Source organism: Melozone crissalis, unplaced genomic scaffold, assembly GCF_028551555.1.
Source record: "Melozone crissalis strain CALT ecotype California unplaced genomic scaffold, PUWL_Pcris_2 ptg000107l_1, whole genome shotgun sequence".
NCBI classification, from domain to species: domain Eukaryota; kingdom Metazoa; phylum Chordata; class Aves; order Passeriformes; family Passerellidae; genus Melozone; species Melozone crissalis.
Window position 1 is genome coordinate 4,969,259 of NW_026535884.1, and position 24,599 is coordinate 4,993,857.

General features: G+C 42.9%; 1 protein-coding gene across 7 annotated transcripts in view; it reads right to left on the reverse strand.

Annotated features, from left to right (window-relative positions):
* Window positions 1–24,599, reverse strand: part of KIF1B (kinesin family member 1B) — a 75,456-nt gene that overhangs the window by 13,871 nt on the left and 36,986 nt on the right. For 6 of the 7 annotated variants that reach the window (XM_054291826.1, XM_054291821.1, XM_054291824.1 and 3 more), the window contains 12 exons: window positions 14,255–14,351; window positions 13,350–13,498; window positions 12,546–12,724; window positions 11,471–11,608; window positions 10,525–10,773; window positions 5,437–5,555; window positions 4,301–4,386; window positions 4,023–4,152; window positions 3,521–3,680; window positions 2,808–2,898; window positions 2,149–2,267; window positions 1,570–1,625 (listed from right to left, as the gene is read on the reverse strand). In XM_054291826.1, coding sequence (XP_054147801.1) covers window positions 1,570–1,625; window positions 2,149–2,267; window positions 2,808–2,898; window positions 3,521–3,680; window positions 4,023–4,152; window positions 4,301–4,386; window positions 5,437–5,555; window positions 10,525–10,773; window positions 11,471–11,608; window positions 12,546–12,724; window positions 13,350–13,498; window positions 14,255–14,351 — 1,573 coding nt within the window. Of the gene's footprint in view, window positions 1–1,569; window positions 1,626–2,148; window positions 2,268–2,807; window positions 2,899–3,520; window positions 3,681–4,022; window positions 4,153–4,300; window positions 4,387–5,436; window positions 5,556–10,524; window positions 10,774–11,470; window positions 11,609–12,545; window positions 12,725–13,349; window positions 13,499–14,254; window positions 14,352–20,208; window positions 21,688–24,599 lie in introns of those variants that run through there. The other variant, XM_054291827.1, reaches the window with a different exon arrangement.

A 24,599-nucleotide genomic window follows, 5' to 3' on the forward strand; every position in this document is an offset into this window, starting at 1 on the left:
CCCTACAGGAGTGCCTAGGTGCTCTCTTCTGAGATCTGTTTCCTTTCTGGGTAAAACAGCAGCTGCCTCAGAGGGACAGATTTTGCAGGAATCAGTCGTTCACAGCACAGCTCCACCCTGGGAGGCAGCCAGCTTGAGGCTCATCATTTACCTTCCCATACATTACTCAGGGTAGTAACTCTCTTACACCCAATCCTCTCATGCAGCTGCACATGAACTCACTCCAGCCAGAGGAACACCAAACACACAAGGCACTCCAGGTTATTGCCAAGCAGAGCGATTCAAAAGCATCAGAAGAGAAAAACAACAGAAAGATACATCTAACCAAACATAAAAGCTTGATTCTAGGTGTTCTCACAGACTTGCTCTGGTACAATTAATAATCAGCATGACTTTTTTTTTGAGTTAAATAAAACAGAATACAAATGGAAGTGAGGAACAGCACTGTTAGTTGCAGGAAAGGAAGATGAGTGAAAAGGAAACCTAAACAGAACACAGCAGAATGTTTCCTCTATACCTGCCTGTGTTTTCATATGCATCTCTCATCCCAGTATCACAAAACTCTAGCAGAGCACAGAAAAATCAGAGGTCCTGGAAGTTTCAGGGAACAGATGCAGTGACACAAAAAAACCTGTGACTCCCAGCACACTGGAGTCCACAGACTGTCCCTATGGTTCTCTCTAAAAGAGCCCTGAATTCAAGCACAGCATCCTTCCATGAGCACAACCATGGCTGCTTCTACTCCTAACACTACCACATGATGAAGGAAAAAGGAATTTGGAAGCACATTCTGGAACTACTTCTACATCTACCACAGACCAAGTGTGGCTACTAACCATCTCGTTTAGGAGCCCGCTCACTCTGACAACTGGGAACAGGCAGAAAGAGGAAAGGTGGCAGCTGCTCAGCTCCATCCTGGAAAGCAGCCACGGCAGAGGAGGCCAGCACGGTGGCGTGCTCGGACAGCGTGTTCAGCACATGCACGTTTACATAGCCAGACATAAGGTACCTAATCAACTCAATTTTCCTTTCATGGTCTGCAGAGGGAATGCAACACACACAGAGAAAGGATGGTAGAAATATGCAGGTGAGAGAAAGAGGGAGAAGGAGGAAATTAAAGGTGAAATGGAAAAAAAAAATCACAAAAGAGTTCAGCATGCATTATTCCAATTAAGCAAAGAAAACCAAGAATCATTTCAACAAACTCACTCACTAAACGAGAACATGAGAGAGCAAAAAGATGAAGTAATTAATGAATAGGCAAATTTCCAGTCAGTAAGTGCTCAGTAAGCAGGGGAAGAGCCATAGCCAGATCTCATGGAATATGGTCAATACCTCAGGAATGGAATTCTACCCCCTAATGAACTAAGCAGCACTTCTTGCATAGGAGGTTGAGAAGAAATAAAAATAAAACCTAAAGAGGGCAGAGAGCCAGCAAAGCCATTCAGTGCCCCCTGTAGCACTCACTCCATTTACATTTCTTGGTGTCCTTGAAAGCTCAGGAATAAACTACAACCTCCACCTGCAGCAGCAGACCTGTGATGTACAGAATTAGAGAGCTGCTCTCACCTGGCTTTGACAGTGGCATAGGAGGAGGGAAGAATCTTCGAGAAGGCTGTGGAGGGCTACAGAGAAATGAAGAGCTATCAATACAGAGGCAGTTAAACATAAGAAATATACACAAATACACATACATGCATCTTTGTATACAAACACCTATTATTATCTCTAAAAATATCCTCACAATTCTATGAAGACAGGTAAATCTCCCCTGTCAGGAAAACAAGGGGGCTCAGCACATTTCTCAGACTAACCTGTGCTCTCTTTTTCTATTCTAGGTTAACCAACCCTAGGAGCACTGCTGAGATTTTCCCAGAGCTCACAGATCCCTGCTGAAGCTCCCAGTATTCCCAGTGCAGTGCTCCAATCACCAGGGGGTTTTCAGGGTGCACTGGCAGAACAGCTTCCCATGTTTGACAGGGCAGAACAATTCCATCAGTCACTACACTGGGTAAACAGGCATCTGTCAGAATCACCTCCATCAGGGATTCTGCCTCTGAGGCTGTGGTGCACAATTTCAGGAGTACACAAGCTGCATAACCTGAGCATGATCCCCAAGTGCCTTTATGCCAGGCTAGTGACCAATACCTGTTGAGATCCTGTCCCTGCAGGTGGAGAGGATGCTGCTGATAATGCCCAAAGACTTCAAAGACAATAGGCTTTGTTTTGATGTACTCCACAAATGATTCTGTCACTTCCACAGCAATCTATTTCAAGGGTAAGGAAAGAAAATGAGACATTCAAAAAAGGAAATCTCTTTTAGGAGTCTGTGTTTTTCATATCACTTAGTGTCACTCACAGGAAAAGAAACTGCATTCTCTTCTGGTTTAGGCATTAATTCTACTCTCCAAGAAAGGAGAAAATTAAAGCCTCAGTATCAGGCATTTCAGGAAGAAGAAGAGGCGGCTGTATGTAACCAAAGCATTACACAGTTCATAAAAATAGATATATCCAGCTCATCTGAGATCATGAGCACTGCTATTCACATGTATATTTTATTTCCTGAACTCTAGACTGTTTTCATCCTGGAAAGGAAACACAGAATTCAATGGCAGGAAGTAGAGGTGAAGGAAGAGTTAAATTTGCCACAAAGAATCATTCTGGGTTTTGTTTTGTGATGGGGATTACATCATTCACCTGATCACTCCTAGTACTGTCTATTCCTAATAATTCTGCTTGCCTTGAAGGACACACACAACTGCCAGTGCTGACAGAGGAAGTTACTGCTCACAGGAAGCTTTACTTACATTCTGAACATGGTAAAACCCAAGGGGAGTCCCTCTGCCATTGTTTTTGAGAGGTTCTGTTGAGAAAGCTTCATCATGTCGATGTAAAAAGCTTTAAAAAAATAAACCAAAAATCAGCCACCACAGAATGGTTTAAAGAAGATTGCTGTGCTCTGAATCCAACCCTGAAAGGAAATCCTAAAACCCTAAAAGAAATGTATTTTGCTGGAACTTTAGAAGCAGTTGAGTGATGGCCCAAAGCTGGGCATACCATAGTCTTGTGGGATCACAACTGTGGAACTTGTTTTATGTCTTTATTACTCCTTTTTATTCCCCTCCTTAAGAACCCAAGCCTAAGAGCACTTCCACTTGAGAAGTACTGATTTCCTCCAGGGTCATGCAGCTTTCATTCAAATGGATGTATGTAAAATCTAGTATTGAATTTTTCACATTAAAAGCTTAAAACCCCAAGATATCTATAAACTAGTAACTTATGAGTCCCCTTTGATTCCTAATTCCTTTCTGCAAAACTTTAATCCTTGACATCTGCTTAAGAGAAAGTGAGGACCAAGAACTCCAGTAAGGACAAGGTGTTTTCCTCTGCTGTACAGCACCTCCACCCATCTGTAAAGTTCTCAGAGTTCTACTGTCCACTGTTCTTTGCCCTCTCTATCATAATCTCATCATATCTCTATACCATTAATTGCTTAATGCAAGTGAAGACAAATTCTTACTTGAACTGGCAGAAAATATCTGCATATTCAGGCAGGATGCCACTGGCCTGAAGCACTGTCACACGGAAGGTGAACACACTGCCCAGCTTCAGGTGATCACCAATTTCCTCAGTGAATCCTTCCATAGTCATCTTTCCATCCAAAGTGGCTGACTTCAAGTCTTAGGGAGAAAAAAAACATCCCACATGAAATAATTTTTTTTCTCCTTTCTTTTCTGGAAATAATTCTTCAGGAGACAGTTTAGTCCCATCACATTTTTTTCCCTTTTAAACCCAAATAATTTGCTGATAACCAAAAGATCCAAATATCTGGGAAGCTTATCAGCACTGTTCTTCAAATGAATCTCTCATGTTCAACCAGGATCTCTCACATTCAACCCGCTGGTGACACCTCTCTCTAACCATGACACTCCTGAAGGACACTCAGAACTCCTTTCTGTGAGTGACTGAAAGTGCCACAAATTTCCCAGAAGTTCTCCAAACACCAAGTATTTCCTGCTTACCCAGCTCATTCATTCTGTTGATCTCCTCTGGAGGAGTGGTAACCTCTGAATTCTGTCCTTGCCCTTCCACAATCCTTAACTCCTCCAGTGACAGTCCAGACCGAGTCATGGCAACTGAAGAAAAGTCACTCTGAAAATTAAATATAACAGTGGCTTGTAACAGACTTCTGCACTTTCTGAGTTTGCCATCCCCTTATTTCCCCACAACATGTGTTCTTTATTTAGAAGCACAAGCTACTACACTCAAAGATACCTAGATTAATTTTAAGAATTCTTACCTTATCAAAATATTCATTGTCAAATGAAATTTTAGCTGTGCCAGACTGTCGAATACCTGATCCATAATCTGGGGCTTCTTCATCAGCTAAAAAAACACAGGGAAAAAAGAACATAGATAAATATTTATTTGGAAATATTCAGTCAATGCTAAGGAGACCAAACCAAACTAGACTTTTGTACACATTAAAATGGATTTTAATTCACTTGTTTTAATCCCTGCCAGGGTGATTCTTACACATCTACAGAGTCTCAGTTTCATTATATGTTCCCATGGAGAGTGAAGCTTCCAGGGTTACCCTACCTAAAGAAGCAAGAGCTGCTGGCATTTGGCCACTGCTGGAAAGGGCAAATCATGGGAAGGATCTGTGCTCCCAGCAGCATGGCTGAGGCATGGCCCTGCCAAGAGCCCACCTCACACTGAGCATTGTGAACCATCAGGGACTGAGCAGTGACCTGCAGTGAACTCTGGCACGCTCACAATGGCAGCTCAGCACTGCTGAGGCCGGTACACCCCGGATATCTGCTCCTCTCTTCTGAAAAGAATTCCTGGTGATTAAACACTGTGTTAAAGCAGCTCCACGTCTCCACGTTTTTAGTGAGGCAATGAATGGGGAAACTGCTGCTGATTTCTGTTCCCACCATGCTGAAAACCATCAGTTCGGGAACTTCTTCATTGCTGTCCCCAGGCCCCAGAGGAGCACATTTCTGAGCATTATTTAAAGGGATAGTTTGAGCACAGCTAAAACTTGGTACATTGTACTTTAATGCAGGTCACCAAAACGATCGAACCAGGTACCCTTCTGCACTGTTTATACTGGGTGCCAGAAAAAAAAGCTTTCCTTTAGTTCTAGTTTTCTGAAAGTAGCTAGATCTTCCACTGTCCTAAAAAGCAGTGTTGCATTAGTTGCCAGGTACAAAATTCAGTGGACAACATCATCATAATTTTAAAATCTTTTGTTCAGTAGCATTATTTCAAGACTTACTCATGCTCAACCCATACGGTGAAACAACAAATGAAATAATTTCAACACCAACAGAGAGCAAGTGTTCTTTGCAACATGAAGGTGACTCAGGTTTGAGCATCAGCAGAATGGTTTGGTTTGCCAGCCTGGCTCTGAGGGCAGCAGGGTCTCACCTGCTATGGCCTGCACAGCCACGCGCAGGAAGCCGCGCACCTCGCCCTTCTCGCTGACCACGGCCACCCTGTGGATCAGGGGCACTGGGTACAGCAGGTTGCTCAGGTACACGAAGGCTCTGGTGACAGGAGGAGAGAAACACAGTCAGCATTAGCAACGGTGTGCCAAACCCCACTGCAGCTTTGCTTGGCTCTGGAACAGTCAGACCTCAGACACTGCATCTCCCAGATCTGCAGGAGGTCCCGGGTCCACCCTGCCCACACAGGAGCTCCTGGGATCCACCCTGCCCACACAGGAGGTCCTGGGTCCATCCTGCCCACACAGGAGCTCCTGGGTCCACCCTGCCCACACAGAGCTCTGGCCAAGCCCAGTGCAGCCACCAAAGGCTCTCAGTCAGAGCTCAGAGGGACCCAGGGCTCACAGGAATGAGTTACAGACACAGGGAGAGAGGATGGCTGTATGGAAGGTAACCAGAGATGCACTGAAGTTGTGAATGGAGCTGTTAGCAGGCTGACAGAATCCATCAGGGAACTACTGATGATAAAGAATGAGGTAGTTGGAAATGATAAATTTAAAAGGAATTGATCTACTGTGCTCACACAGCCTCCATTTTTTACTGAACATATAAACCCACTCTTTTAAAAACAGACTGACTGAATGTTTTCTCTCTTCTATATTCCTTTGATAACACTGTGTGCAGAATAACCAGAAACCCACAATAAACCATAAGTCATCACTTAGGTTTCTTGGAAGATTCACTGATTGAACAGATAGTGGAAGACTGAAAGTCTTCACAGGTAAATCTCTTTAGGATCATTTGATTTATTTCTTTGAAAAAACAGAACATAATAAATAAGACATGACAGCACTACTCTAGAGCAACCACTTAGAAATTACAGTTTCCAAAAGGAAAAACAGCATTTAGGCCCCAGAGGGGATGATCCTGCCCTGCACTAACTTTAAGTTATATACAAGCAGGGTCTGATTCGGAGCAGTAAGGTAACCAATTTAATTGTATAGATTTTAATTAAAAGTCAGACTAAAGTTATTAAGTTATTTTATGTTTCTGCAATGAATTGCACTAGTGTTTAAAGCATCACACTTCAGTGGGATTAGCTTGAGCAAGACATTAAATGTTGATATGCTCAACAAGTCAGCTAAAGAACAGCTCTCAACAAGGGAAAATATGGAAGGTTTTGCTTATTAAATGAGCTGTTTCAGAGTTCAGAACAGTACTGAGACACACAGAACTTTAACCAATACTTTTACCACTTAGTAAATTTAAAGTGACTAATTATGCAATTTTAATGAATTTATGCACATTAAATAATATTAAACAACAGTAATCTGTTTTCCTAACTCCATCCTTACAGTTTTTTATTAGTCTTTAGTATTACGAATAACTAATTCCTGTAATTTATAACTGTTATTGTTTAACATTCCTACAGAAAGTCCTGCATGACAAAAGGGAAGTGTTGCTCCTTGGGTTCACATGCTCCTTCCAAGGATGAATGAACTCTTTTTGAAATGACAAGGAAGCCAAACAGGTGTCAGTCATGAACCAAGGACACAAAAATAATGCTACTAAAAAAAAAGTGGTGACAAAATGCAATAGAGAAGAGGATGATTAATATGGCTGCAAAGTAGCAAAACAAAAAATGAAGAAAACCATACAACAACAACAACAAAAACCAACTCAACATAACACTTCACTAAGATTAGGATTTAATTCCTTTTCAGTCTGCTTCAAAGTGAGGTAAGCACTCATAAAGCAGGGGAAGGGAAAAGAGACTAAATTTCAAGCAACAAAATGAGAAGTTAAATTTTATTTTTTCCCTCTAACATTTTCATTTTTAGCTTTGGAATTTCAGGTGATGCACATCTGAGGAACTAGCACCCAACCACATAAGAAAACAGTCCCTGAAACTGGAATGGTTCACTTGGAGTGGATCAGGGATGGAGTTCCAAAAGGAATGTGGTTCTGTGCTCAACATGAGGAACACACCCAGTTTGAAAAGCACATTTCAAGCCAGGGAGAACAGACATTTCCCAGCACAACAGAAGCCAAGGAGTCTTGCACTGATGTGCACAGTAGGAGTCTCACTAACTAAAAAGAGTCAGGCATTGCAGAAGCCTTCTCCCTTCAAAGCCAAACTAATGGAAAGTGAAAGCATCACCTGCATGAAAAATAAAAACTACATCTTCATTTGCAGGGCAAAAGTTCTGAAGGTGCTGCTCAACATGTGCCAGCAAAGCATTCAGCTGGATTAACCCCTACTCTGTGACCATCCCAAGGAAAAAAATATATTTCTCTTCTCCCCCAGTTTGCTTCCATCCAGTCACCTTGTTCACTGGAATAATTTTAACGTAGAGAAAAAAAATCACATAATGCAAAAAAGTTTAAAGTGTCCTGTTTGCTGATGGAAATGCTGCATCCCTTGTGTAGAGTGGAGAGCAACTGCACATGTGCTGCACCAGAACAGAGCTGGGTTCTGCAGCACTACAGCTGCTCCATCATGAGACAGTGCCAGGTTAGGAGTGGATGATATCTTAAGGTTTTCCTCCTCCTCTTCCCACATCCGTGAGGATTCCCACTCCCCAAAGAGCCCCTAAGAGTCCCCCTGCACTTAGCCCAGCAGACTGAAAGAGGGGCGCTGGATTAGCAGAAAGATTGGTGAGGTAAAATGGCATACTCACAACAAAACTAGAAATTAAATTTAACAAACACAATTTTTAAAAAAACCAAAAAAAAAACCAACAGAACTCAAAATGATGGCAGATATTTTTAAAATAAACACATCAGGATTTAAATAAAACATCCCATAGTCCTCTCCCACCTCCCTTGAAAAAAAAGCAAATGCTTGATATGTCACACCATTAAATAGTGTCAATCTTGAAGAAACCCAGCATGCCAGGAGAAATGGCTAAAGGGACCAGCTCTTTTTTGTTTTCTTTAAGAGTTACAAATAAAAGACAGTCATAGCACAGAGAGAGAAAAGAAAATAACTGTGATGGCCAGGGAGTTAGATAACTACATGCTCCATTTCTCCTCCTCCTCTCCTTCATGACCTGCACTTGTTATTGCTGACAACTCCCCAAAAATACTAAAAATTGTTTTATTTGTCCTTCACATTCTATAACGTATCAACCAGTACACACTTGGAAGTGATAAGGAATTCTGGTTTTGATACAAACTGAACACTGCCTTGTGCTCCAGACAATACCTATGCACATGGACACCCCTGATGCTTGCAAGCCACTGCTCAAAAGCAGAATTCTCACACTGGAGACACAGAGGACTCACAATAGCTCCTACTCCGTAGTGCTGGACAGTCTAACAGCCTCTGCCAACAGAATGGGCACAACAGAACAACAGGAATAGAAACAATAGAAACCAACAACTGAGCAAAAGTCACTCTCTAGCCTCATAACAGGAACTAAGTTTGATCCCTTGACACATTCACAGCTCTGTACATGCAGCTGACACCATGCAGAGTGCTGCAGCTCCACAGCTCAGAGCTCTGCACAAAGCAGGGGCTCTGCTCTGTGTGCCTGCCAGGAAGCAGCAGTGTTTGCATTGCACACTGCATCTGCTCAGCTCGCGCTGTGCTTCCTGAGCCCTCGCAGGGAGCAGGAACAGCTCAGCTCTTTCCCAGGCTCCAGGGGCACACGGGGCACCCTGGGCTCAAAGGAGCTGCCAGCCAGCCCAGAGCAGCACACATGGCTTTCCCAAACTGCTCCCACCTCAGCCACACAATCAGAGTTTGTAAAACGTAGTACCATTGCATGTAAGGGCACAGATTTAGAGACTACAGAGGACTAACACAATTTCTTGCAACTTTAGTAATTTTTGTTTAAAAAACAGGATCAAGGAAGTTCCAAGTTTCACTACTGACAATGCCTGATGTTAGACAAACACACTACACTGAACTCAAAGCTTGATAAAGACCAGCAAACTCAATCTCTCTTTTTCATAAATTATGCGAACAAGTGTCCTGCATTTGAGGAAACTGCATAAAGATCCCACCGTCTTGACCCTGAAGTCTCTCCTGCTCACACTCACAGAGAAGGATAAAGCCAAGCTCTGGTCCCTGTTTCTTTGTTCCTCCCTTCTGCTGGCCACGGAGCCCTTTTTGTACCACGCCTGTGGCAAGCACCTTAATGAGGATGCTGGCTTACAGGGTAAGCAAGGAAGCACAAAAGCACCATCAGGGGAGAGGGAAGCAGCAGAGAGAGGAGCCAAGCCACTAAATAAAATGTTTCTGTTTCTTGTAATGAGAAATGTGCCAGTGAGACTATTACTGAAAAAACAGTGTGAAGAACTACATTTCTGTATGGTAACTTGCTGTCCTTAAGGGTCTGCATCACAGACTGAGGTCTGGTAATGCCCTAATTCCCTCTGTTCTGGAAAGCTCAATAATATTCTAAAATCCACCAAGCAAACCTGTTCAGGAATTCAAGCATAGTGCCTGGGGAAAGTGCTGATAAACACAGACAGTGAATTTCAATGCTGATGACCTTCCACCGTGTAATACTGGCTACAGAGAGTCAAGCATAATCTGAGCAGCCAAATCATCTCAAAGAATACTCTTTTCCTCATCCAGAAAGGACCATTCTTCTTTCTCCACATGCCATCTTTTTGTATGCAGCGGATGTTAAACCTGTTTTCAAAACCAACAGATTTCTGGGTTTGGACTGAAAGACTTCCCACCACAGTCAGATGCTCTTCCATGGAAGAAAATAACATACTACAATTCTGTCTTAGTGACCCTGCAACGGCTAAATAGGGAATTCTATAGAGGTTTAAATTCTGTATATAAACCCCCATTCATTCCAAGCTGCAACAGTTACCTACATTTACTCACACTGTGGCATCTAAGGGTTATTTTCTCAATTGCTACTTAGGTCTTCATTCCAGACACAGGAATTTAAAACTTAACGTTAAACTACACTCATTCTCTGGCAATTCCAATTTATGGACATGGATATTTTGGCTAGATGACCATCTGTGTAGCACAAGGCAAAGCCATTGCAGTCTGCAGCAAGAGCTGGTCCCTTTTGGCCATTCTCAGAGTAACCTCACCAACCTTCCCACTAAAATGAACCAAGGGGATCGGTCGTAAAACGGGTCGCGCCCATCATTGAAGAGGTCTGATCCCTCCTCAGTGCCAACGTCGGAGCCAGTGTCATCCACAAAGGCCTCATCATCAAAGTCCTCCATCTCATCCTGCTGCTCATCTGCCAGCTCAGTGATGTCGGAGTCGGCCGTGGAGAAAGTGGGGGAGGGCGTGCGATCGGCCAGGCGCTCGTTGACGCAGCCGTGGAATATGGGGGAGCTGCACATCAGCGAACGGACACCGATTAAAAGGGTCAGCACACAGAACCTCACCAACAGCCCTTGCTGCCACCAGCACAGAGACCCCTCAACAACGAGCAACGCCTTCAAACCACCTGCACTGCAACGAAACGGGAGCGAGGGGGCTGCCAACAACGTCAGGGAAAAGAGCGTCCTTGAACGGAGCAGGAAGCAAATGAAAAAGGAATAGAAACATGGCTGAGCATATAGAACTGAGCATACAGAACTTGAGAGGACATCCATGTAACAGAGCTACATTTCTTATTTCCAACACAGCAGTTCTGCAAATAAAAATATCGTAAAGGTGCGGCCGACAGCAGGAAATACTAAAGAATCCCATCAGACACTTCCCTAAGGTATGACCAAACTACTTGAATCACACATATGAGAGACTCTGGACCACTTCTCCAGTGTTCTTCGTATTCTCACAGCTCTGCTCCAGTGACTTTAGATGGAACTTAGATCGTTATATTATCTTAAAATAAATTTGTAACTTACTAAATGCTCACTCAAAGCACATTCTACTACTAGACACATGAACTGGCATTTTCTACTCTTAACTGTATTTAAAGTCTATTCCAAATCCCTGAAAGACAAGACGCAGCTGGCCCAGAGGCCACACGGTTAATGCAGCCCTGCAGGCGGTGCAGCTGCAGGAGGCGCTGTCCATTCCGTACCTGCCCACGAGCTTGAACCAGTGGAAGCGGTCGTAGAAGGGGTCGCTGCCCGTCATGGAGCCCTCGGGCTCCTCCTGGCTGCCGGAGGCCACTTCCCCCGCCCGGTCGTACATCTCCCGCATCAGCTCCAGCCTCTGCCTGCAGACACAGCAGCAGCAAAGGGCTCAGAGAGGGGGGATAAGCAGGAAGAGAACACAAGGTGAGGTGTTCACCATGCCCTAAGTTTGGTGCTTCACTAATTCCCAAAAATCTTAGAGAGTCTGGTTGGCAGCTAAGCCCTCTAAGCACAAGGCAAGGTCACTGCAGAAGCTTACATAAATCTTGGATTTCAATACACTTCTAAATATTCCTCTTTCACATCTAATTCTGGCATATTTTTTGCTTCAATTTTTTTATCAGACCATGTTACTGAGTAACTTTGGCAGTTCTTTGCACTCCACTCCAGAAATGTTGGCATTTTGATTCAAAAGTGAACCAATTCCATTATAGACTCTAATTATCCATTTCTTTTATTGAAGAAAACAAGTGTTTCACACTGCAAGATCCTTTGTCTAGAAGTTATTAGTAGGAAAAAAGTCCTTCAGTAAATATTTAGAGAATGGGGAAAAGAAATGTCATTTACACGTGATGAAAATAATTCAGATTGCAGTCAGAATTTGTGACAGAATTTGTGTAGCTTCCATAGAAATAAAATCTTCTTTATTTAAGATTTTTATCATAAATTATGTCATATACTGCCAAGTTATATAAAGCAGGTGGCAAGGAAATTATTACAGTGGAAGGACTGAAAAAAGTAATGCACAGAGATGAGCTGTGATGAGTCTTATTACATTCAAAAGATAAAGTCTAACCTCAAATTACAAAAATTAGATGTGAAGCTAAGGTTAGAAGTTGGAGAAAAGTGCACTTGCTCAAACAATCTGAAAAGCTGGTATTTAGAAATTCCCACACTGTCTAGAAAGTTTGGGAGGACACAGAGAAAAACCAGAAACGGATAAAGAACAGGAAGAGGAGAAATTTTTGAGTGAAGTTCCTTGGACACAGGGAATTCTGTTCTCTAACACTACTGACATACTTGAGTTTTTCCAAGGACCAGTAATGCGTGGCTCCGTTCTTCAGGTCCTGCACCTCCACGGCCACCACGGTGCGGGGGAACGGGCGGCGCTCGCGGCCCTTGTCCGGCTCGGGGGGCAGCAGCTCCGGGGGCAGCGGCGAGTACAGCGTGTCTGTGAGCAGCACGAACTGGAACTGCACCTGCACGGCACAAACACACACACACCTGGGTCCTCAGCAGCCACGTGCTGCCGTGGCACGTTCACTCACACAGGACCCAAATCAAGGACTCACCGTTTTCTGAACCCTTTTACAGCCCAAATTAATCAGCAAGAGACAAACAATTACAAGAAACTTAGAGCATTTATGTCGCAGACATTTTTTCACAGAAATACTTTCTTTCAGATTTGTCCATTTTCTGGGAAGCTGAGGGCCCCAGAAAGAGAATGTAAACAATTGTTATCAGCTGCTGTGAAATGCAATAGGATGCACCTGTGATTGGTTCGTGTTCCCATGTTTATAATTAAGGGCCACTCACAGGAGCAAGCTGGGGACAGAGTCCCTAGACACAACTTTGTTATAGATTCTTTCTTTCTATTTGTAGCTTAGCAGCATCTACAACTTCTCTCTTTATTCCTATTAGTATAGTTATAATGTATTATATATCATATATCAATAAATCCAGCCTTCTGATCAAGAAACAAGATTCTCGTCTCTCTCTCACCTCCAGCGACCCACTCCAGTTGCTGTAATACATTTACAGCAGGATTATACAATCAAAACTGATGGGTCAGGAAACTCAAAAACTGGCTCTGCATGTCCCTACCTTTTTCTTTAACTCTACACTGATTGCATTGGCTTCCTTCAGATACACTGCATTTCCCCAGAGCTGGTCCCTCAGCGAAGTGAACTGGTGGAATTTCCACTTCCTGAAAGCCCACTGGGCGAGTTCGTATTCATGGCGTGTCCAGGGTACTGGGAAGGGCAAAGAAACAGAGAAATAAAACAATGTGGCTTCCTCTCAAAACCATCACATGCACTATCCAATACTCCTGCTGACTGTGCCATCAAGCTCTCAACACATTTTCTGGAAGAGCAGAAAACAAAACTCTACGTTTTCATTATTCATCATGGAAAAACTGGACTCAAACTTCCTCAACATTAGCAGTGGAGATTAATGATCATGTAAATGAGATTTGGAACAGAGGAAACAAATTTTTTTCTGCTCCTATTATTTTATTTGGCAACTATTAAAGTCAAATGCTGAAAGAGTGGAATGAGAGCAAGTATAATGAGAGTAATAAATTATCTACTGTCCAGAAATGGAGTTATACAGACATGTCACAGCATTCTAAGAATTCCTAGCAAGGAGGAAAAGAGAAACTTCGGGATCAAAACAAGGAAACAAAGGCAACTGTGTTATTTTGTTTTAAGACATCTGAGCTCTGTTAGTGCCAGGAAGAGATTCCTTCAGGAGCACCAAATCAAAGCTTGGGGTAAAACTAATCTAGTTTGTGCACCAGTTGTATTAGAAGATGTATGTCTACAGTTCATGTGGAATGAATTCTATAAATGGGTATTTGAAATCTTGATGCTGAGAGGATTACAGACCAAGAACTTGCAATGTTTTGCAGCTTTCCAAAGCAAGTTTTCTATCTATTACAAGAAATGACACAGCAGCTGTTCCTTTAGACTTGGTTATACCCAAATTATTTTTAGCTTCAAACTCACCTTCCTCCTCCTCCTCCTCCTCCTCCTCTGTTGTTTCAGCTGCCAAGGACCGTGTCTCCACCTGCTTCTGGAGGGCCTGCAGCTTGCTCTCATAGTCCTGTGGGGAGAGAGGAGACGCTGTGTAGGAGGACAGACAGGAGCAGGAGGAGGCTGAGAGACACAGAGAGCTCAGTGACAGACACAGATCACACCACACAGACACCTCAAGGGCTCACAGGTCACACCAGCTCTGCACTGCTGCAATCTCCCTGCAAACAACACAGAGGCCAGCACAGGACAGAAGAGCTGGTCTCTAAAATCACCACATTTACATGTACACAGTGTCTAGAAGAGGGAAAGCTTTAGGATGTTCATTTGTGGGGTTTTTGCTAAAGACAGGAAGAAGGGCATTTTATTTGGAGGCTGGCTGCTGCTTTCAGAGAGGTAGAAAAGAAGCAGAAATAGAGAAAAATGCAAAAATAAATTTGAAAGGGGAGGATTATTCACCTTCAATTTCTCAAACAGAAGGATTAACAGCACCACTGATTTGCCTTTTTATACAAAAAAAATTAATTTCAAATATTAGTGAGGGAAGCACTTTGTTTTCAATTAGATTTTCCCCACAGCATGCAAGTACCACTCCCTCACGTGTATTTAAGGCATCAGAAGATAAAATACCAGCACGGCCCTGGCAGAGAAGTCTGTGCAGTGGCTTCCCCACGAGGAACACTTCAGCAATAGCTTCTGGTACAACAGCATTTTCTTCCTGTTCAGACCTTATCGTGCCTTGAAACAAATGCTACTTAAACCTAATGAGTCTTTTATTATTTGCTGGCAAAACAAATACAAATTAGAACAGACTCTGTCACTGTGTTCTTGGTCTCAAAGCCTATCCCACTAGGGTATTTTATTTTTTTAAGATAAACCTTTGGCATATTATTACACAAATTAAACTGGTTTCTCAAGATTTTTATACAAGAGTTACAACAATTCACTAAGGGTGCTGTTGAGTTCTTAAGAATTCTTGAAGGCACTCATCTTGTATTCCAACCTTCTCTCTTTCACAGTTCCAAATCCTAAAATTCTTCTCTAATGCCCAGTTTGTAATAATAGGTTCTTAAGTTCAAGAGCTACAGAATAAAAACTTTACATTTTCCTCCCATCCCACTTAAGCATCTCACCTAAAGAGCTGCATCACTTATCCACAAAATGATGGTGTCAGCTTCAGCCAGGAAGGCTTTAGAAAATTAAAACTCAGCCATCATATGAAGGCCACAAGAAGTTCAATTTTTGCTCTCAGGGATATTGAATTTGTGGTATTCAAAATCCTGCACTTTCTAAGGGCACAGCTACCATTTGTTAATGCAATTTTCAGAAAATATTACTTATGAACCGGAAAGAATCTGGAGGTGTATCTCCTTTCCAAATAGAGTCTAATTTCTTCTTGAATATTTAATTTGGCTAAAATGCTCCTTCTTAATTTGTTTCTGCTCCATTCAGCCTAGGTTGGCTACTTACACAGGAAGTAACCTCAGCCCAGCAGCCTAAGCACTGCAAACAAAACAAATACATATCCTTTCTTTTGATATTCCTCCTGAAATTCTTAGATTCACCAAAAATCCACTCTAGACTCCATGAAACTTCTCATGAAGTATCAGACTTATCTACTCTTCTGAAATGCCCAGCATAATCCTGAATTATGTTTTTAACATAAAGGCACTTTCTTTGATCTATTTCCCCCATTCCATGCAGATAATGCTGTTATATTTGAAACAGAGATAAAACTGATGAGATGCAAAGTGACACAAATCAGCTTCTCTCGCTCGCAAGGAAAGGCAAAATATTTTGTTTTCCTGTAGTCTGAAGTCAATAATGTCATTTTGAGCAGCTAAATTGTAGAAATGGAAAGCTCTTCAAGTAGCATTTTAGTAGAATCTTTCCAGATTCTTTTGGAGAAACTGAAAAGCTGGAGAGGGAATGGGGGGTTGGGGGAAACAAAACAGACCCAAACCCACCAACAAACCCACACCCTACACATCCAAAGTACACAAAGCTTTTTAAGACCAGCCTGGAGCAGTTAAAGCAGAACACTGCACCACAACACTGAGATGTGGTGTCTGCCCAGGTACTGCCGTGTGTGAGTCTCCCCTGGATTTGAGGGGCACAGAAAAGTTCATTTCTTTTGCCTTCAATGAGCAAATAAAGGGACAACAGCCAACTCTGTGTTTTCTTCCAGAATTTAGACAGACAGCACACAGGGTGGTACAATGGGACAGCACTGAAGATGGGAATGGTTTATAGTTCCTTGTGCTAAAAAAACCCCTCCTTTTCTTTTATATTGAATTTAAATAAGCTGTCTGAGATGGACACAAGCCTGCTTTGCTGCTTTCAACATAACAGCAGAAACACCAGAGTGGATGAACGTACAAGAATCAGACTGAGGAACAATTAAAGAAACCTTCATAACTCTGCTGGAACAAGCCCAACCCCAAGATAAATAAAAGCAGGACAAGCCTGCAGTCAAGTTTCACCTCCATTTCACTGACACAAGTCTGACACTTACAAGAGTATTTCATAGTTTATTGAAAGAGCACTTGTTACAATACAAACCAGTTCTGCTTTTCACAAGGCAGATACCTGCTCTTAAGACAATCCAAAACAACAGACAGATCTGAAAATCCCATTTAGTTTAAAGGCAGCTCACTGCTTTCTTTACAGTACAAATAGTTACACAGCATAGATTTCTCATGTGGCAGCTCCTGAAGAGATTTAATGGGAAGTATCCAAGAAAAATTTCAACAAAATACAAGTTTCAACATGTAAAGGACACAGTGAGGAAGATACTGAAACTATGCTGAATGTACTGATAAAAATAGCATCCTCTAATTTGACAGATCCCTAAATTCAGATTGCTTGAGGAAGGATGTTGGAGTCAATCTGAGTGAGGAGCATTAGTGCAGTGCATTTAATCCCACCCCCAGCCCAGAGTCCCAGGGAGTCCTAGAGAAGCCATCCCCAAGGCACAGGTGGATCCAAGCCAGCTGTCAAGGCACAGCAGCACTTGGCAAAGGCAACTGAACTTAGTCAAAGAGCACTTCCACCATGGATGCCACATTTCCATTACCCTGAAAGCCTTTTCACACAGACATCAATGGAAGCAGCTGTCTCACTGTTCATTAACTCCATTAACACAGGATTTGGAGTGAGAGTTGTGTGCATTTCTGAATAGTGCAAGGAGATCCACAGTTCTCACACTGCTTCCCTTATCAGATGAAGCACTGCACTGCAATTCATATCAAATTCCTAAATATCCTCCTAAAAGCCAGGGAAAAAGCTGCTTCCCTGAAGCAGACTGGGCTCCATTCTGACACTGACTGTCCTTTTCCTGCTTTGTCAAATCGTACAGCAGCACAGGCAGGGCTGTTCTTGCAGTGCTGCACAACAGTGGGGTAGGACAGACTGACGGCAACCTACTGCTCACCAGCACCACCCAGGCATTTCCAGAGTTCTTTTCTGAGTTTGAAGTGAAATAGGTTGGCACAAACATTTTAGTGTTCAGCATTAGGGATCAAGCAGCAGTTTTAGTCTGTGTCAGTAGTTGCATGGGCTCAGAAGGACTCTGTGCTCAATCCCACAGAGGCAGCACAATCCCCCGGAGCACAGACAGGAGATGGGATTGCTCTGGTCTCTGCCACCCACCCTGAACAGGCTGGCTGTGACTGCCCCACGTACTCCTAGGGAACTGAGAGCCTTTTCCCAGGCATGCATGTTCAACAGAGTCCAAGCCTTTCTGAGGATATATAGGAACTCATTATGCTTGACATGCACAAAACTAAAGTGCAATGCACTACTAAAACAGGATTCTAAATTAAAAACAACAGCAAAACATTACTTTCAGCCCAAACCTCATTCTGCAATTTGGACTCAAGCTCAAAGCAAGTACTGCTCATCTACAAGCCTTCTGTTCTTTAAGAATCAAGGCATTTTTGGAAGCAATGCTTTATTTCCTTTGTTCAAGTAGGCCAAAGCATGAGACAAATGCAAGTTACAAAGCCAGATCTGGGCACAGAACTAAACCTGCCATAAAGGAAAACTCCCAGTTTGTTCTTTTAGGAGTTGGAGGACTGACTTTGCATCTCCTTCAGCAGAGGCCACCATCCCGTCAGTGATACATGTGCTGAGAATTAAGAGCTGGCACTTGATTACTTGATATGTAAATAGCACGTGTGTTGCAACAGCACCTACAGCATGCCCAGCTGAGGCAGGGGAGAAGTAGGATAGGACAAAAAATATGGAAAATAAGCTTAAGACACTTGCCACTCACCTACAGCTATGCTGAGCCACACACAAGTAACAATTACCAGTAGGGCTTATATTTTATAAAAAAATAAGCAACCTCAAGTAAATTCAGGATACTTGTGCAAAACAGCACAAATACACTGCAAAGAGGACCTACCTTACCAAATGTGGTAGAGTGTCCAATTTTGTTTTTAAAATTTTATTCAAGTTAAATTTAAAAGCAAAATAAGTCCCCAAATATTTCTATTGGCCTACAGTTAAGGCCACGGATTTTCCAAAGTAAGAGCAACCTTGTCTTGCACTTTTGGAAACTCAGAAAATAACCCAGCATCATTCAGGTTGGGACTCTCCAATTGCAACAAAACCTCAAAGCCTATTCCTCAGTCACTAGCTTTTCAGTAATTTGCTTGGAACAATCTGAAGCAGGCATGGCAAGCCTTTGTGTTATGGCAAATCACCTGCAAGCGCAAACCCCTTCAGAGCAAAACAGACATGAAAGATTTTAACTCGCATTTTGAGTGTGGGGAGAAGGAAAACTAATCTTATTTTCTCCTCAAAGCAACCTTCTCCTTTATTAAATGAGTCTTGAATTCTAGTTTAATCCAAGACCAGAGGCACTAACATGAGGTATCACATTAAGATGAAACAGTTCAATTCTCCCATCTCACAGGAGAATTCAGCCAAAAGTAGTGATTTATAAATCTTCCTAAGAATAACTATTTCAAGAACATCTCCCAGACTCATGCCTGAGAAAGCTGAAAACATAAAATAAAAGAATTAGCTTTTTGAGTGCACCAGAGTGTTGAAAAATCCTAGTTCCTTTCCACAGTCTCAGTATAATAATTAAAACCTATTATATTTAGAGATACAATGGGAATTAGAAAAAGCTTGTTTCCAAATAATTGCTTCAGCATTATATATATATTCTGACATAAAATTCCATTCAGGCTGGTTTAACTGTCACAGCAATTTCATACCAATATTTATGAACTTAAGCAGAAGGAGAAGAGACATCTACTCAGGAAGCGTGACCCAATATCTCTTCTTAATTTCTTTATAAAAAAGCCAACAACTTTTGGTTTATAGATTATTATTACTATTAAAAATTGAGTTAAGAGTGGAAAATATTGTTCTGAAGAACCAGATCCATTTATAAACAGATGGTCAGTTTCCTTATTGCTAAGAAAAAGGTCACAAGAAACATTCAATGCTAGAAACTAAACTCCTCTTTTGATTGTCTACATAAAACACAGGAGGAAGGTAGCACTTGGTAAGTTCCAGACAATATTTTCAGCATTAGAAAAATACTTCAAGACACACACACACAAAAAAAAAAACTGGTAAATGAGCTAGTGGGAAGTTCTCCCCTCCACCTCCCTCCCTCTGAGTCTTCTAGTCTATGAAAAAAGTTCTTAGAATTTTTCAGAATATTCTTCCAAGGGATACTGTTAAAACTGCAAGGAAAGTCACATGCAAAGTGCCCGGGCCGCAGGGCCGGAGCCTGGCGCTTGTGCGGGGCCTCTCGGGCAGTGCCCGGCCCGAGCCGAGCCGCGGGCCGAACCGAGCCGAGCCGCGGGCCGAACCGAGCCGAGCCATGGGCCCGAGCCGAGCCGAGGGCCGGAGCCGAGCCGCGGGCCCGAGCCGGGGCAGGCGGGCCCGGCCTGCCCGGGCCCTGCTCATACCGCGGTTTCCCTGCCCGCTTTCAGGTTGGGGGCCGAGAACTGGCGCCTCATGCGCGGGGGCGTCACGAACGGGCCGTGCTGGCCGGGCCGGTCCGTGTGTTTCGGGGCGCTGCCCTCGGCCCCGGGGCCGCCGTAGGGCTGGCGGTGCTGGTGCAGGTGGCGCTTGTGCTGGAAGCCCTGCGGCTCCGCGCCGTGCGGCGGCTCCGCGCCGAGCAGCGCCTCGGAGGAGCCCGAGGCCTGGCGCCGCAGCCCCTTGTGCGAGCCGCTGTTGAGGGAGTTGCTCCTCCAGCGCGGCTGCGGCTGCTGCTGGCTGCCGGGCTGCGGCGGCGGGCCCAGCTGCTGCCGGTTCACCTGGATGTTATCCTGGCTCCTCTGCGGCCCGTAAAGATTCCACAGCTGCTGCGGATCTTTAGAAGCGGCTTTGCTTTCTTTCTCTTTGCCTTCGTCTTTGTTCTTATCGTCTTCTTTCGGAATTCTAACCTCAATAACTTCATCCTCGGTGATAATGATGTGGGTGCCTGGACTCCACGAGTTCCTGTGTTTGGGATTGCTTTTGAAAGGAAACCGGGGTTTGCGATTTTCAGGTGGAATAAACCGGTGAGGCATATTCTGTCGACGAAGCTGTTTAGCTATTTCCTGCTGCTGCAGATTTTTAAACCGAATCTGCTCTTGCCTCATCCAACGTAAACGCCCACGTCTGAAAGCTGGATCACCTGCCATTAACTGAGACACACGCTCCTCCTTAGCAAGATCATCATTCTCGCTTCTCTTTGCCTCATCTGTGGGCTTCTTATCCACGTCCGCTGCACTGGCAGAGTTCGGAGACTTAGCATTAGCTACAGTTGACTGAGCTTTGTCTGGAGACCCTATCAGGGGTAAAACCTTCTCCATTTTTAGCATTTTATTTCTGAGAACTTTGATCTCTTCATCCTTCATGTTGTTCTGCTTCTTCACTTCTTGCAGAATATCTTCCAATTTGTCTATGTGCACCTTTAGGTCATCCACATCAGTTATTCCTTTACCATTGGCCATTACATCTTCAATCTTTTCATCTCCAACTCCCACTGTATCCCAGACATCCCGAGCGACAGCTCGCCACGATTCGCGCTCGTTTGGGTCTTTTTTCCCATACATGGCACAAAGCTCTTTCATTTTAACAATGGCCAGAGCCTCAATCTCCTGCCTACTGTGCCTGAAGTCATTGAGCGCTACCTCATAGCATATCTCCTTCACAGCCTGAATCTTTAGGTCTGAGATGGTGACCCATTTGGAGTCTTTGCTAAGGCGTCGCCGCTGGGGTATCTGGTACATTTTAATAGGTTCTCGTTTCTTCCCACTGCTGGGGAGGCCACACTTTTTTACAATGGTTTGGAGCTTGCTGGGGGGCAGCTTCTCTCTCAGGGAAGTGATCAGTCTCCAACTCTCCTCACACGATCTCTTGTCCGAATCATCCCCACTATCAGAGTCTGCATCCTTTGGAAAAACAAAAATCAAGAAGTGGCCCCAAAATAACCAAAATTAAAATTGTAAGAAAATGGAAAAGCTAAACAAGAAGTAGCAGGCAAAGAAAACTAAATCAAAAATCAAAATAGAACAAGTGATAAGGAGGTCCCTGAAGACTGAGCGTTAGGGCATTAAAATGCATCTTCAAGAGTCATGGACTGTCAAAATTGGAGCTCTTCACTAAATAAAGATTAACATTATATTTAAATCTTGTCATCTCATAATAGCTGATTATCTGAACTCTTCCCTCCCAAACCCTTCCAAAGTCTTTAAATAGACTGACTAAAACCAAGTTCCTGGTTTTAAATCTTAGGACCAAGTGTAAACTGCACTTCACACATGCTACAAAGACATGCAAATCCCCACCACACACGTTTGCCTCGGTGACTGCTGTTGCTTCTTTCAGCAAATCCTCCCCAGGAAGGTGAGCACAACAGCCATAGAAGATGTCATGAGCAGCCAGAGTAAGTCAGGTTAACACTGGTTAGTAACGTTGCACGTGGTTGCAGGGATGCTCAAGTTTAGAATCCATTTCACTACAATAGCAGCCAGAGAAGTGTTAGACGATAAGAAAAATTGAAACAGAAGCAGCCGAAAGGTTCAATGTTAAAAGGACTGTAAGTGCCACTATGACAGACGAAGACAGTGGTTCATACTCCAAGACTTGCTACAAGCTAGAAGGATATCCAGAATCAGAGTTTCAGAGGTGGGTTGTGGTTTGTTTGTTTGACTTTTTTTTTTCCATTTGGCACCTTGTTGCTTAGTTTAAAGAAAAAAAAACCATTATCAGTCTTGTCTGTCCGAAGAATGAGTTTCAGCAGAATGCAGAGTAATGACTTTCTGGTTTTAATTGTTTTAATACAAATTTTCTATTTGATATCCTTGATTTGTCTTCTTTTCAAAACCTAGAGCCTGGAGCTTCCACACACTTGCTAACCATTATGCACTTTGCTTCTTCATTACAAGTTTTCCACCTTTTGCTAAGTGATTTTTAATGAGCAGTGCCTCGGGTTTCCATATGCTAGGAATGTCTGTTCAGATAAACTGCCACCCCCAGTTAAGGATATCCTTTGCTTACTGCAACCAGGAATTAAAATAGACCACTTTTCTTTAAAGGCCGATTAAGACATCTCTTTAAGAAGCAAGAAGTCCTGTGTATTACTGTGATCCAAACACCTTCAACACAGCTCTCAGTGTCTAATGCAGCTCTAACTAACATCCCTGTTTTCCACATGGAGATTTGTAACAGACGAGAAACCAGGAACAGTAACAGCCACTTACTCTAAAACCAAAGGAAACCCAGGTCATTGAGCCAGCACCAGATTCACATTATTGAGCTTCTTGTGACTTAATGTAGTTTTAAGAACAGTACTAGAGTACTAGAGAACCAACTTCTAGTTTAGGTCAAAATGTAAGCAAAACACTGGTTTAGAAACTCTTTGTGAGTTTATAGCTGACAAAGTTGTGGCCTAAGGAAACAGCATCTAGCAGACTGCACACTGCAGTGGAAACCAAGGGTTCCCTGGAGGAAGCCCCAGTGTAGCTGGGCCACTCGGGGATACAACCAGGAAAGCAAAACATGAACTACTCCAACATTAAGTCACAAGTTCCACAGGACTCTGACAGTGACAAAACTACCATAGAACTACTTATGGGTAAAGCATGTCTTCGTATCAAAAGATGATGAAGAGACACTGAGTCATGGCCCTGTGTGCACTCAGAGGTTACCCAGACCAATTAGTGCAGCTATGATCAAAATTCCAATATCAACTGGCCACTGCAGAGGCAGTGTGACCATTTTAGCTCTATTACACACATTTTCACAATCAATTTGTAAAATGGAGAACAACTACTTCTATTCCCTATTAATACTAGCAAGGCAAAGGTATTTTAGTTGGCAATTTTGAGGGACAAGAGCTATTGTTTATTTTTTTGTACAGCACATCTAACAAATAAACATCCAGACTGGTTGGAATCTCAGCATAAATATAAAACAACCTGGTAAACAGGATTAACTAGCTTCTTACATCTGAGATTATACTCCAGTTTAGACCAAGAATATTTATATCCCAATATCAGTCTTACACAGCAGTAAGTTAGAGAACCTGCTACTGCAGCTGGCTATGGCAGCCATGTAAACATGAATTTCAAGGTACACAAGCTGAAATGCACTCCCAGATTTCCCACTCATTATTCAGCTATGGCTGCATGGATGCACTAATCCTGTCCACCCCAGGCTCTGCACACAGCAACACAGAAATCATGAGCTGTGTCAGCAAGCTCTGCTGTCACCTGAAATATTCCTATGGAGCACTGTGATAAGCAGGGCACTGCTCCCTGGCCAAGGATCACATCTGATATGATCCCTGACAACTAGGACAGGTGTCCTTCAGGAGCTGCTGAGGGATGTAGGGTAGCATTCCACCTGTGTCCACTAACCAAAACCAGCAAGAACAAAACAAACTTGAAGAAACCAGCATCTTTATTATATTAACCACTCCACTCTCTAAAGAATTTTCCCTTAATCTGAAGTATTTGGGGAAATAAATTCCCTTCACAGCACTTTATAAATGCAGCCTTATTGGAATGAACTTCCCAGACGGCCAATTTCACATCTTTAATTCATACAATAGCTTAGCTTGTGCCAGTCAGCTAAAATTTAGGGGAGGGAATTCCATTACTTGCATCTCATTTGACACATTGCCAAAAGTTACTCAATACTCAAACTATTTTTATTTTCACATCTTTACTGTACTATTTTTTTTTTTGCTACCCAAATTTTAACTATAAAATTCCAGAGATAAAACATGACATTAGTCACATTTAAGCTTTTTTTCTGAACTAACAGTTGCCTTGGTCAAAGTCTACAGCCACACCATCCA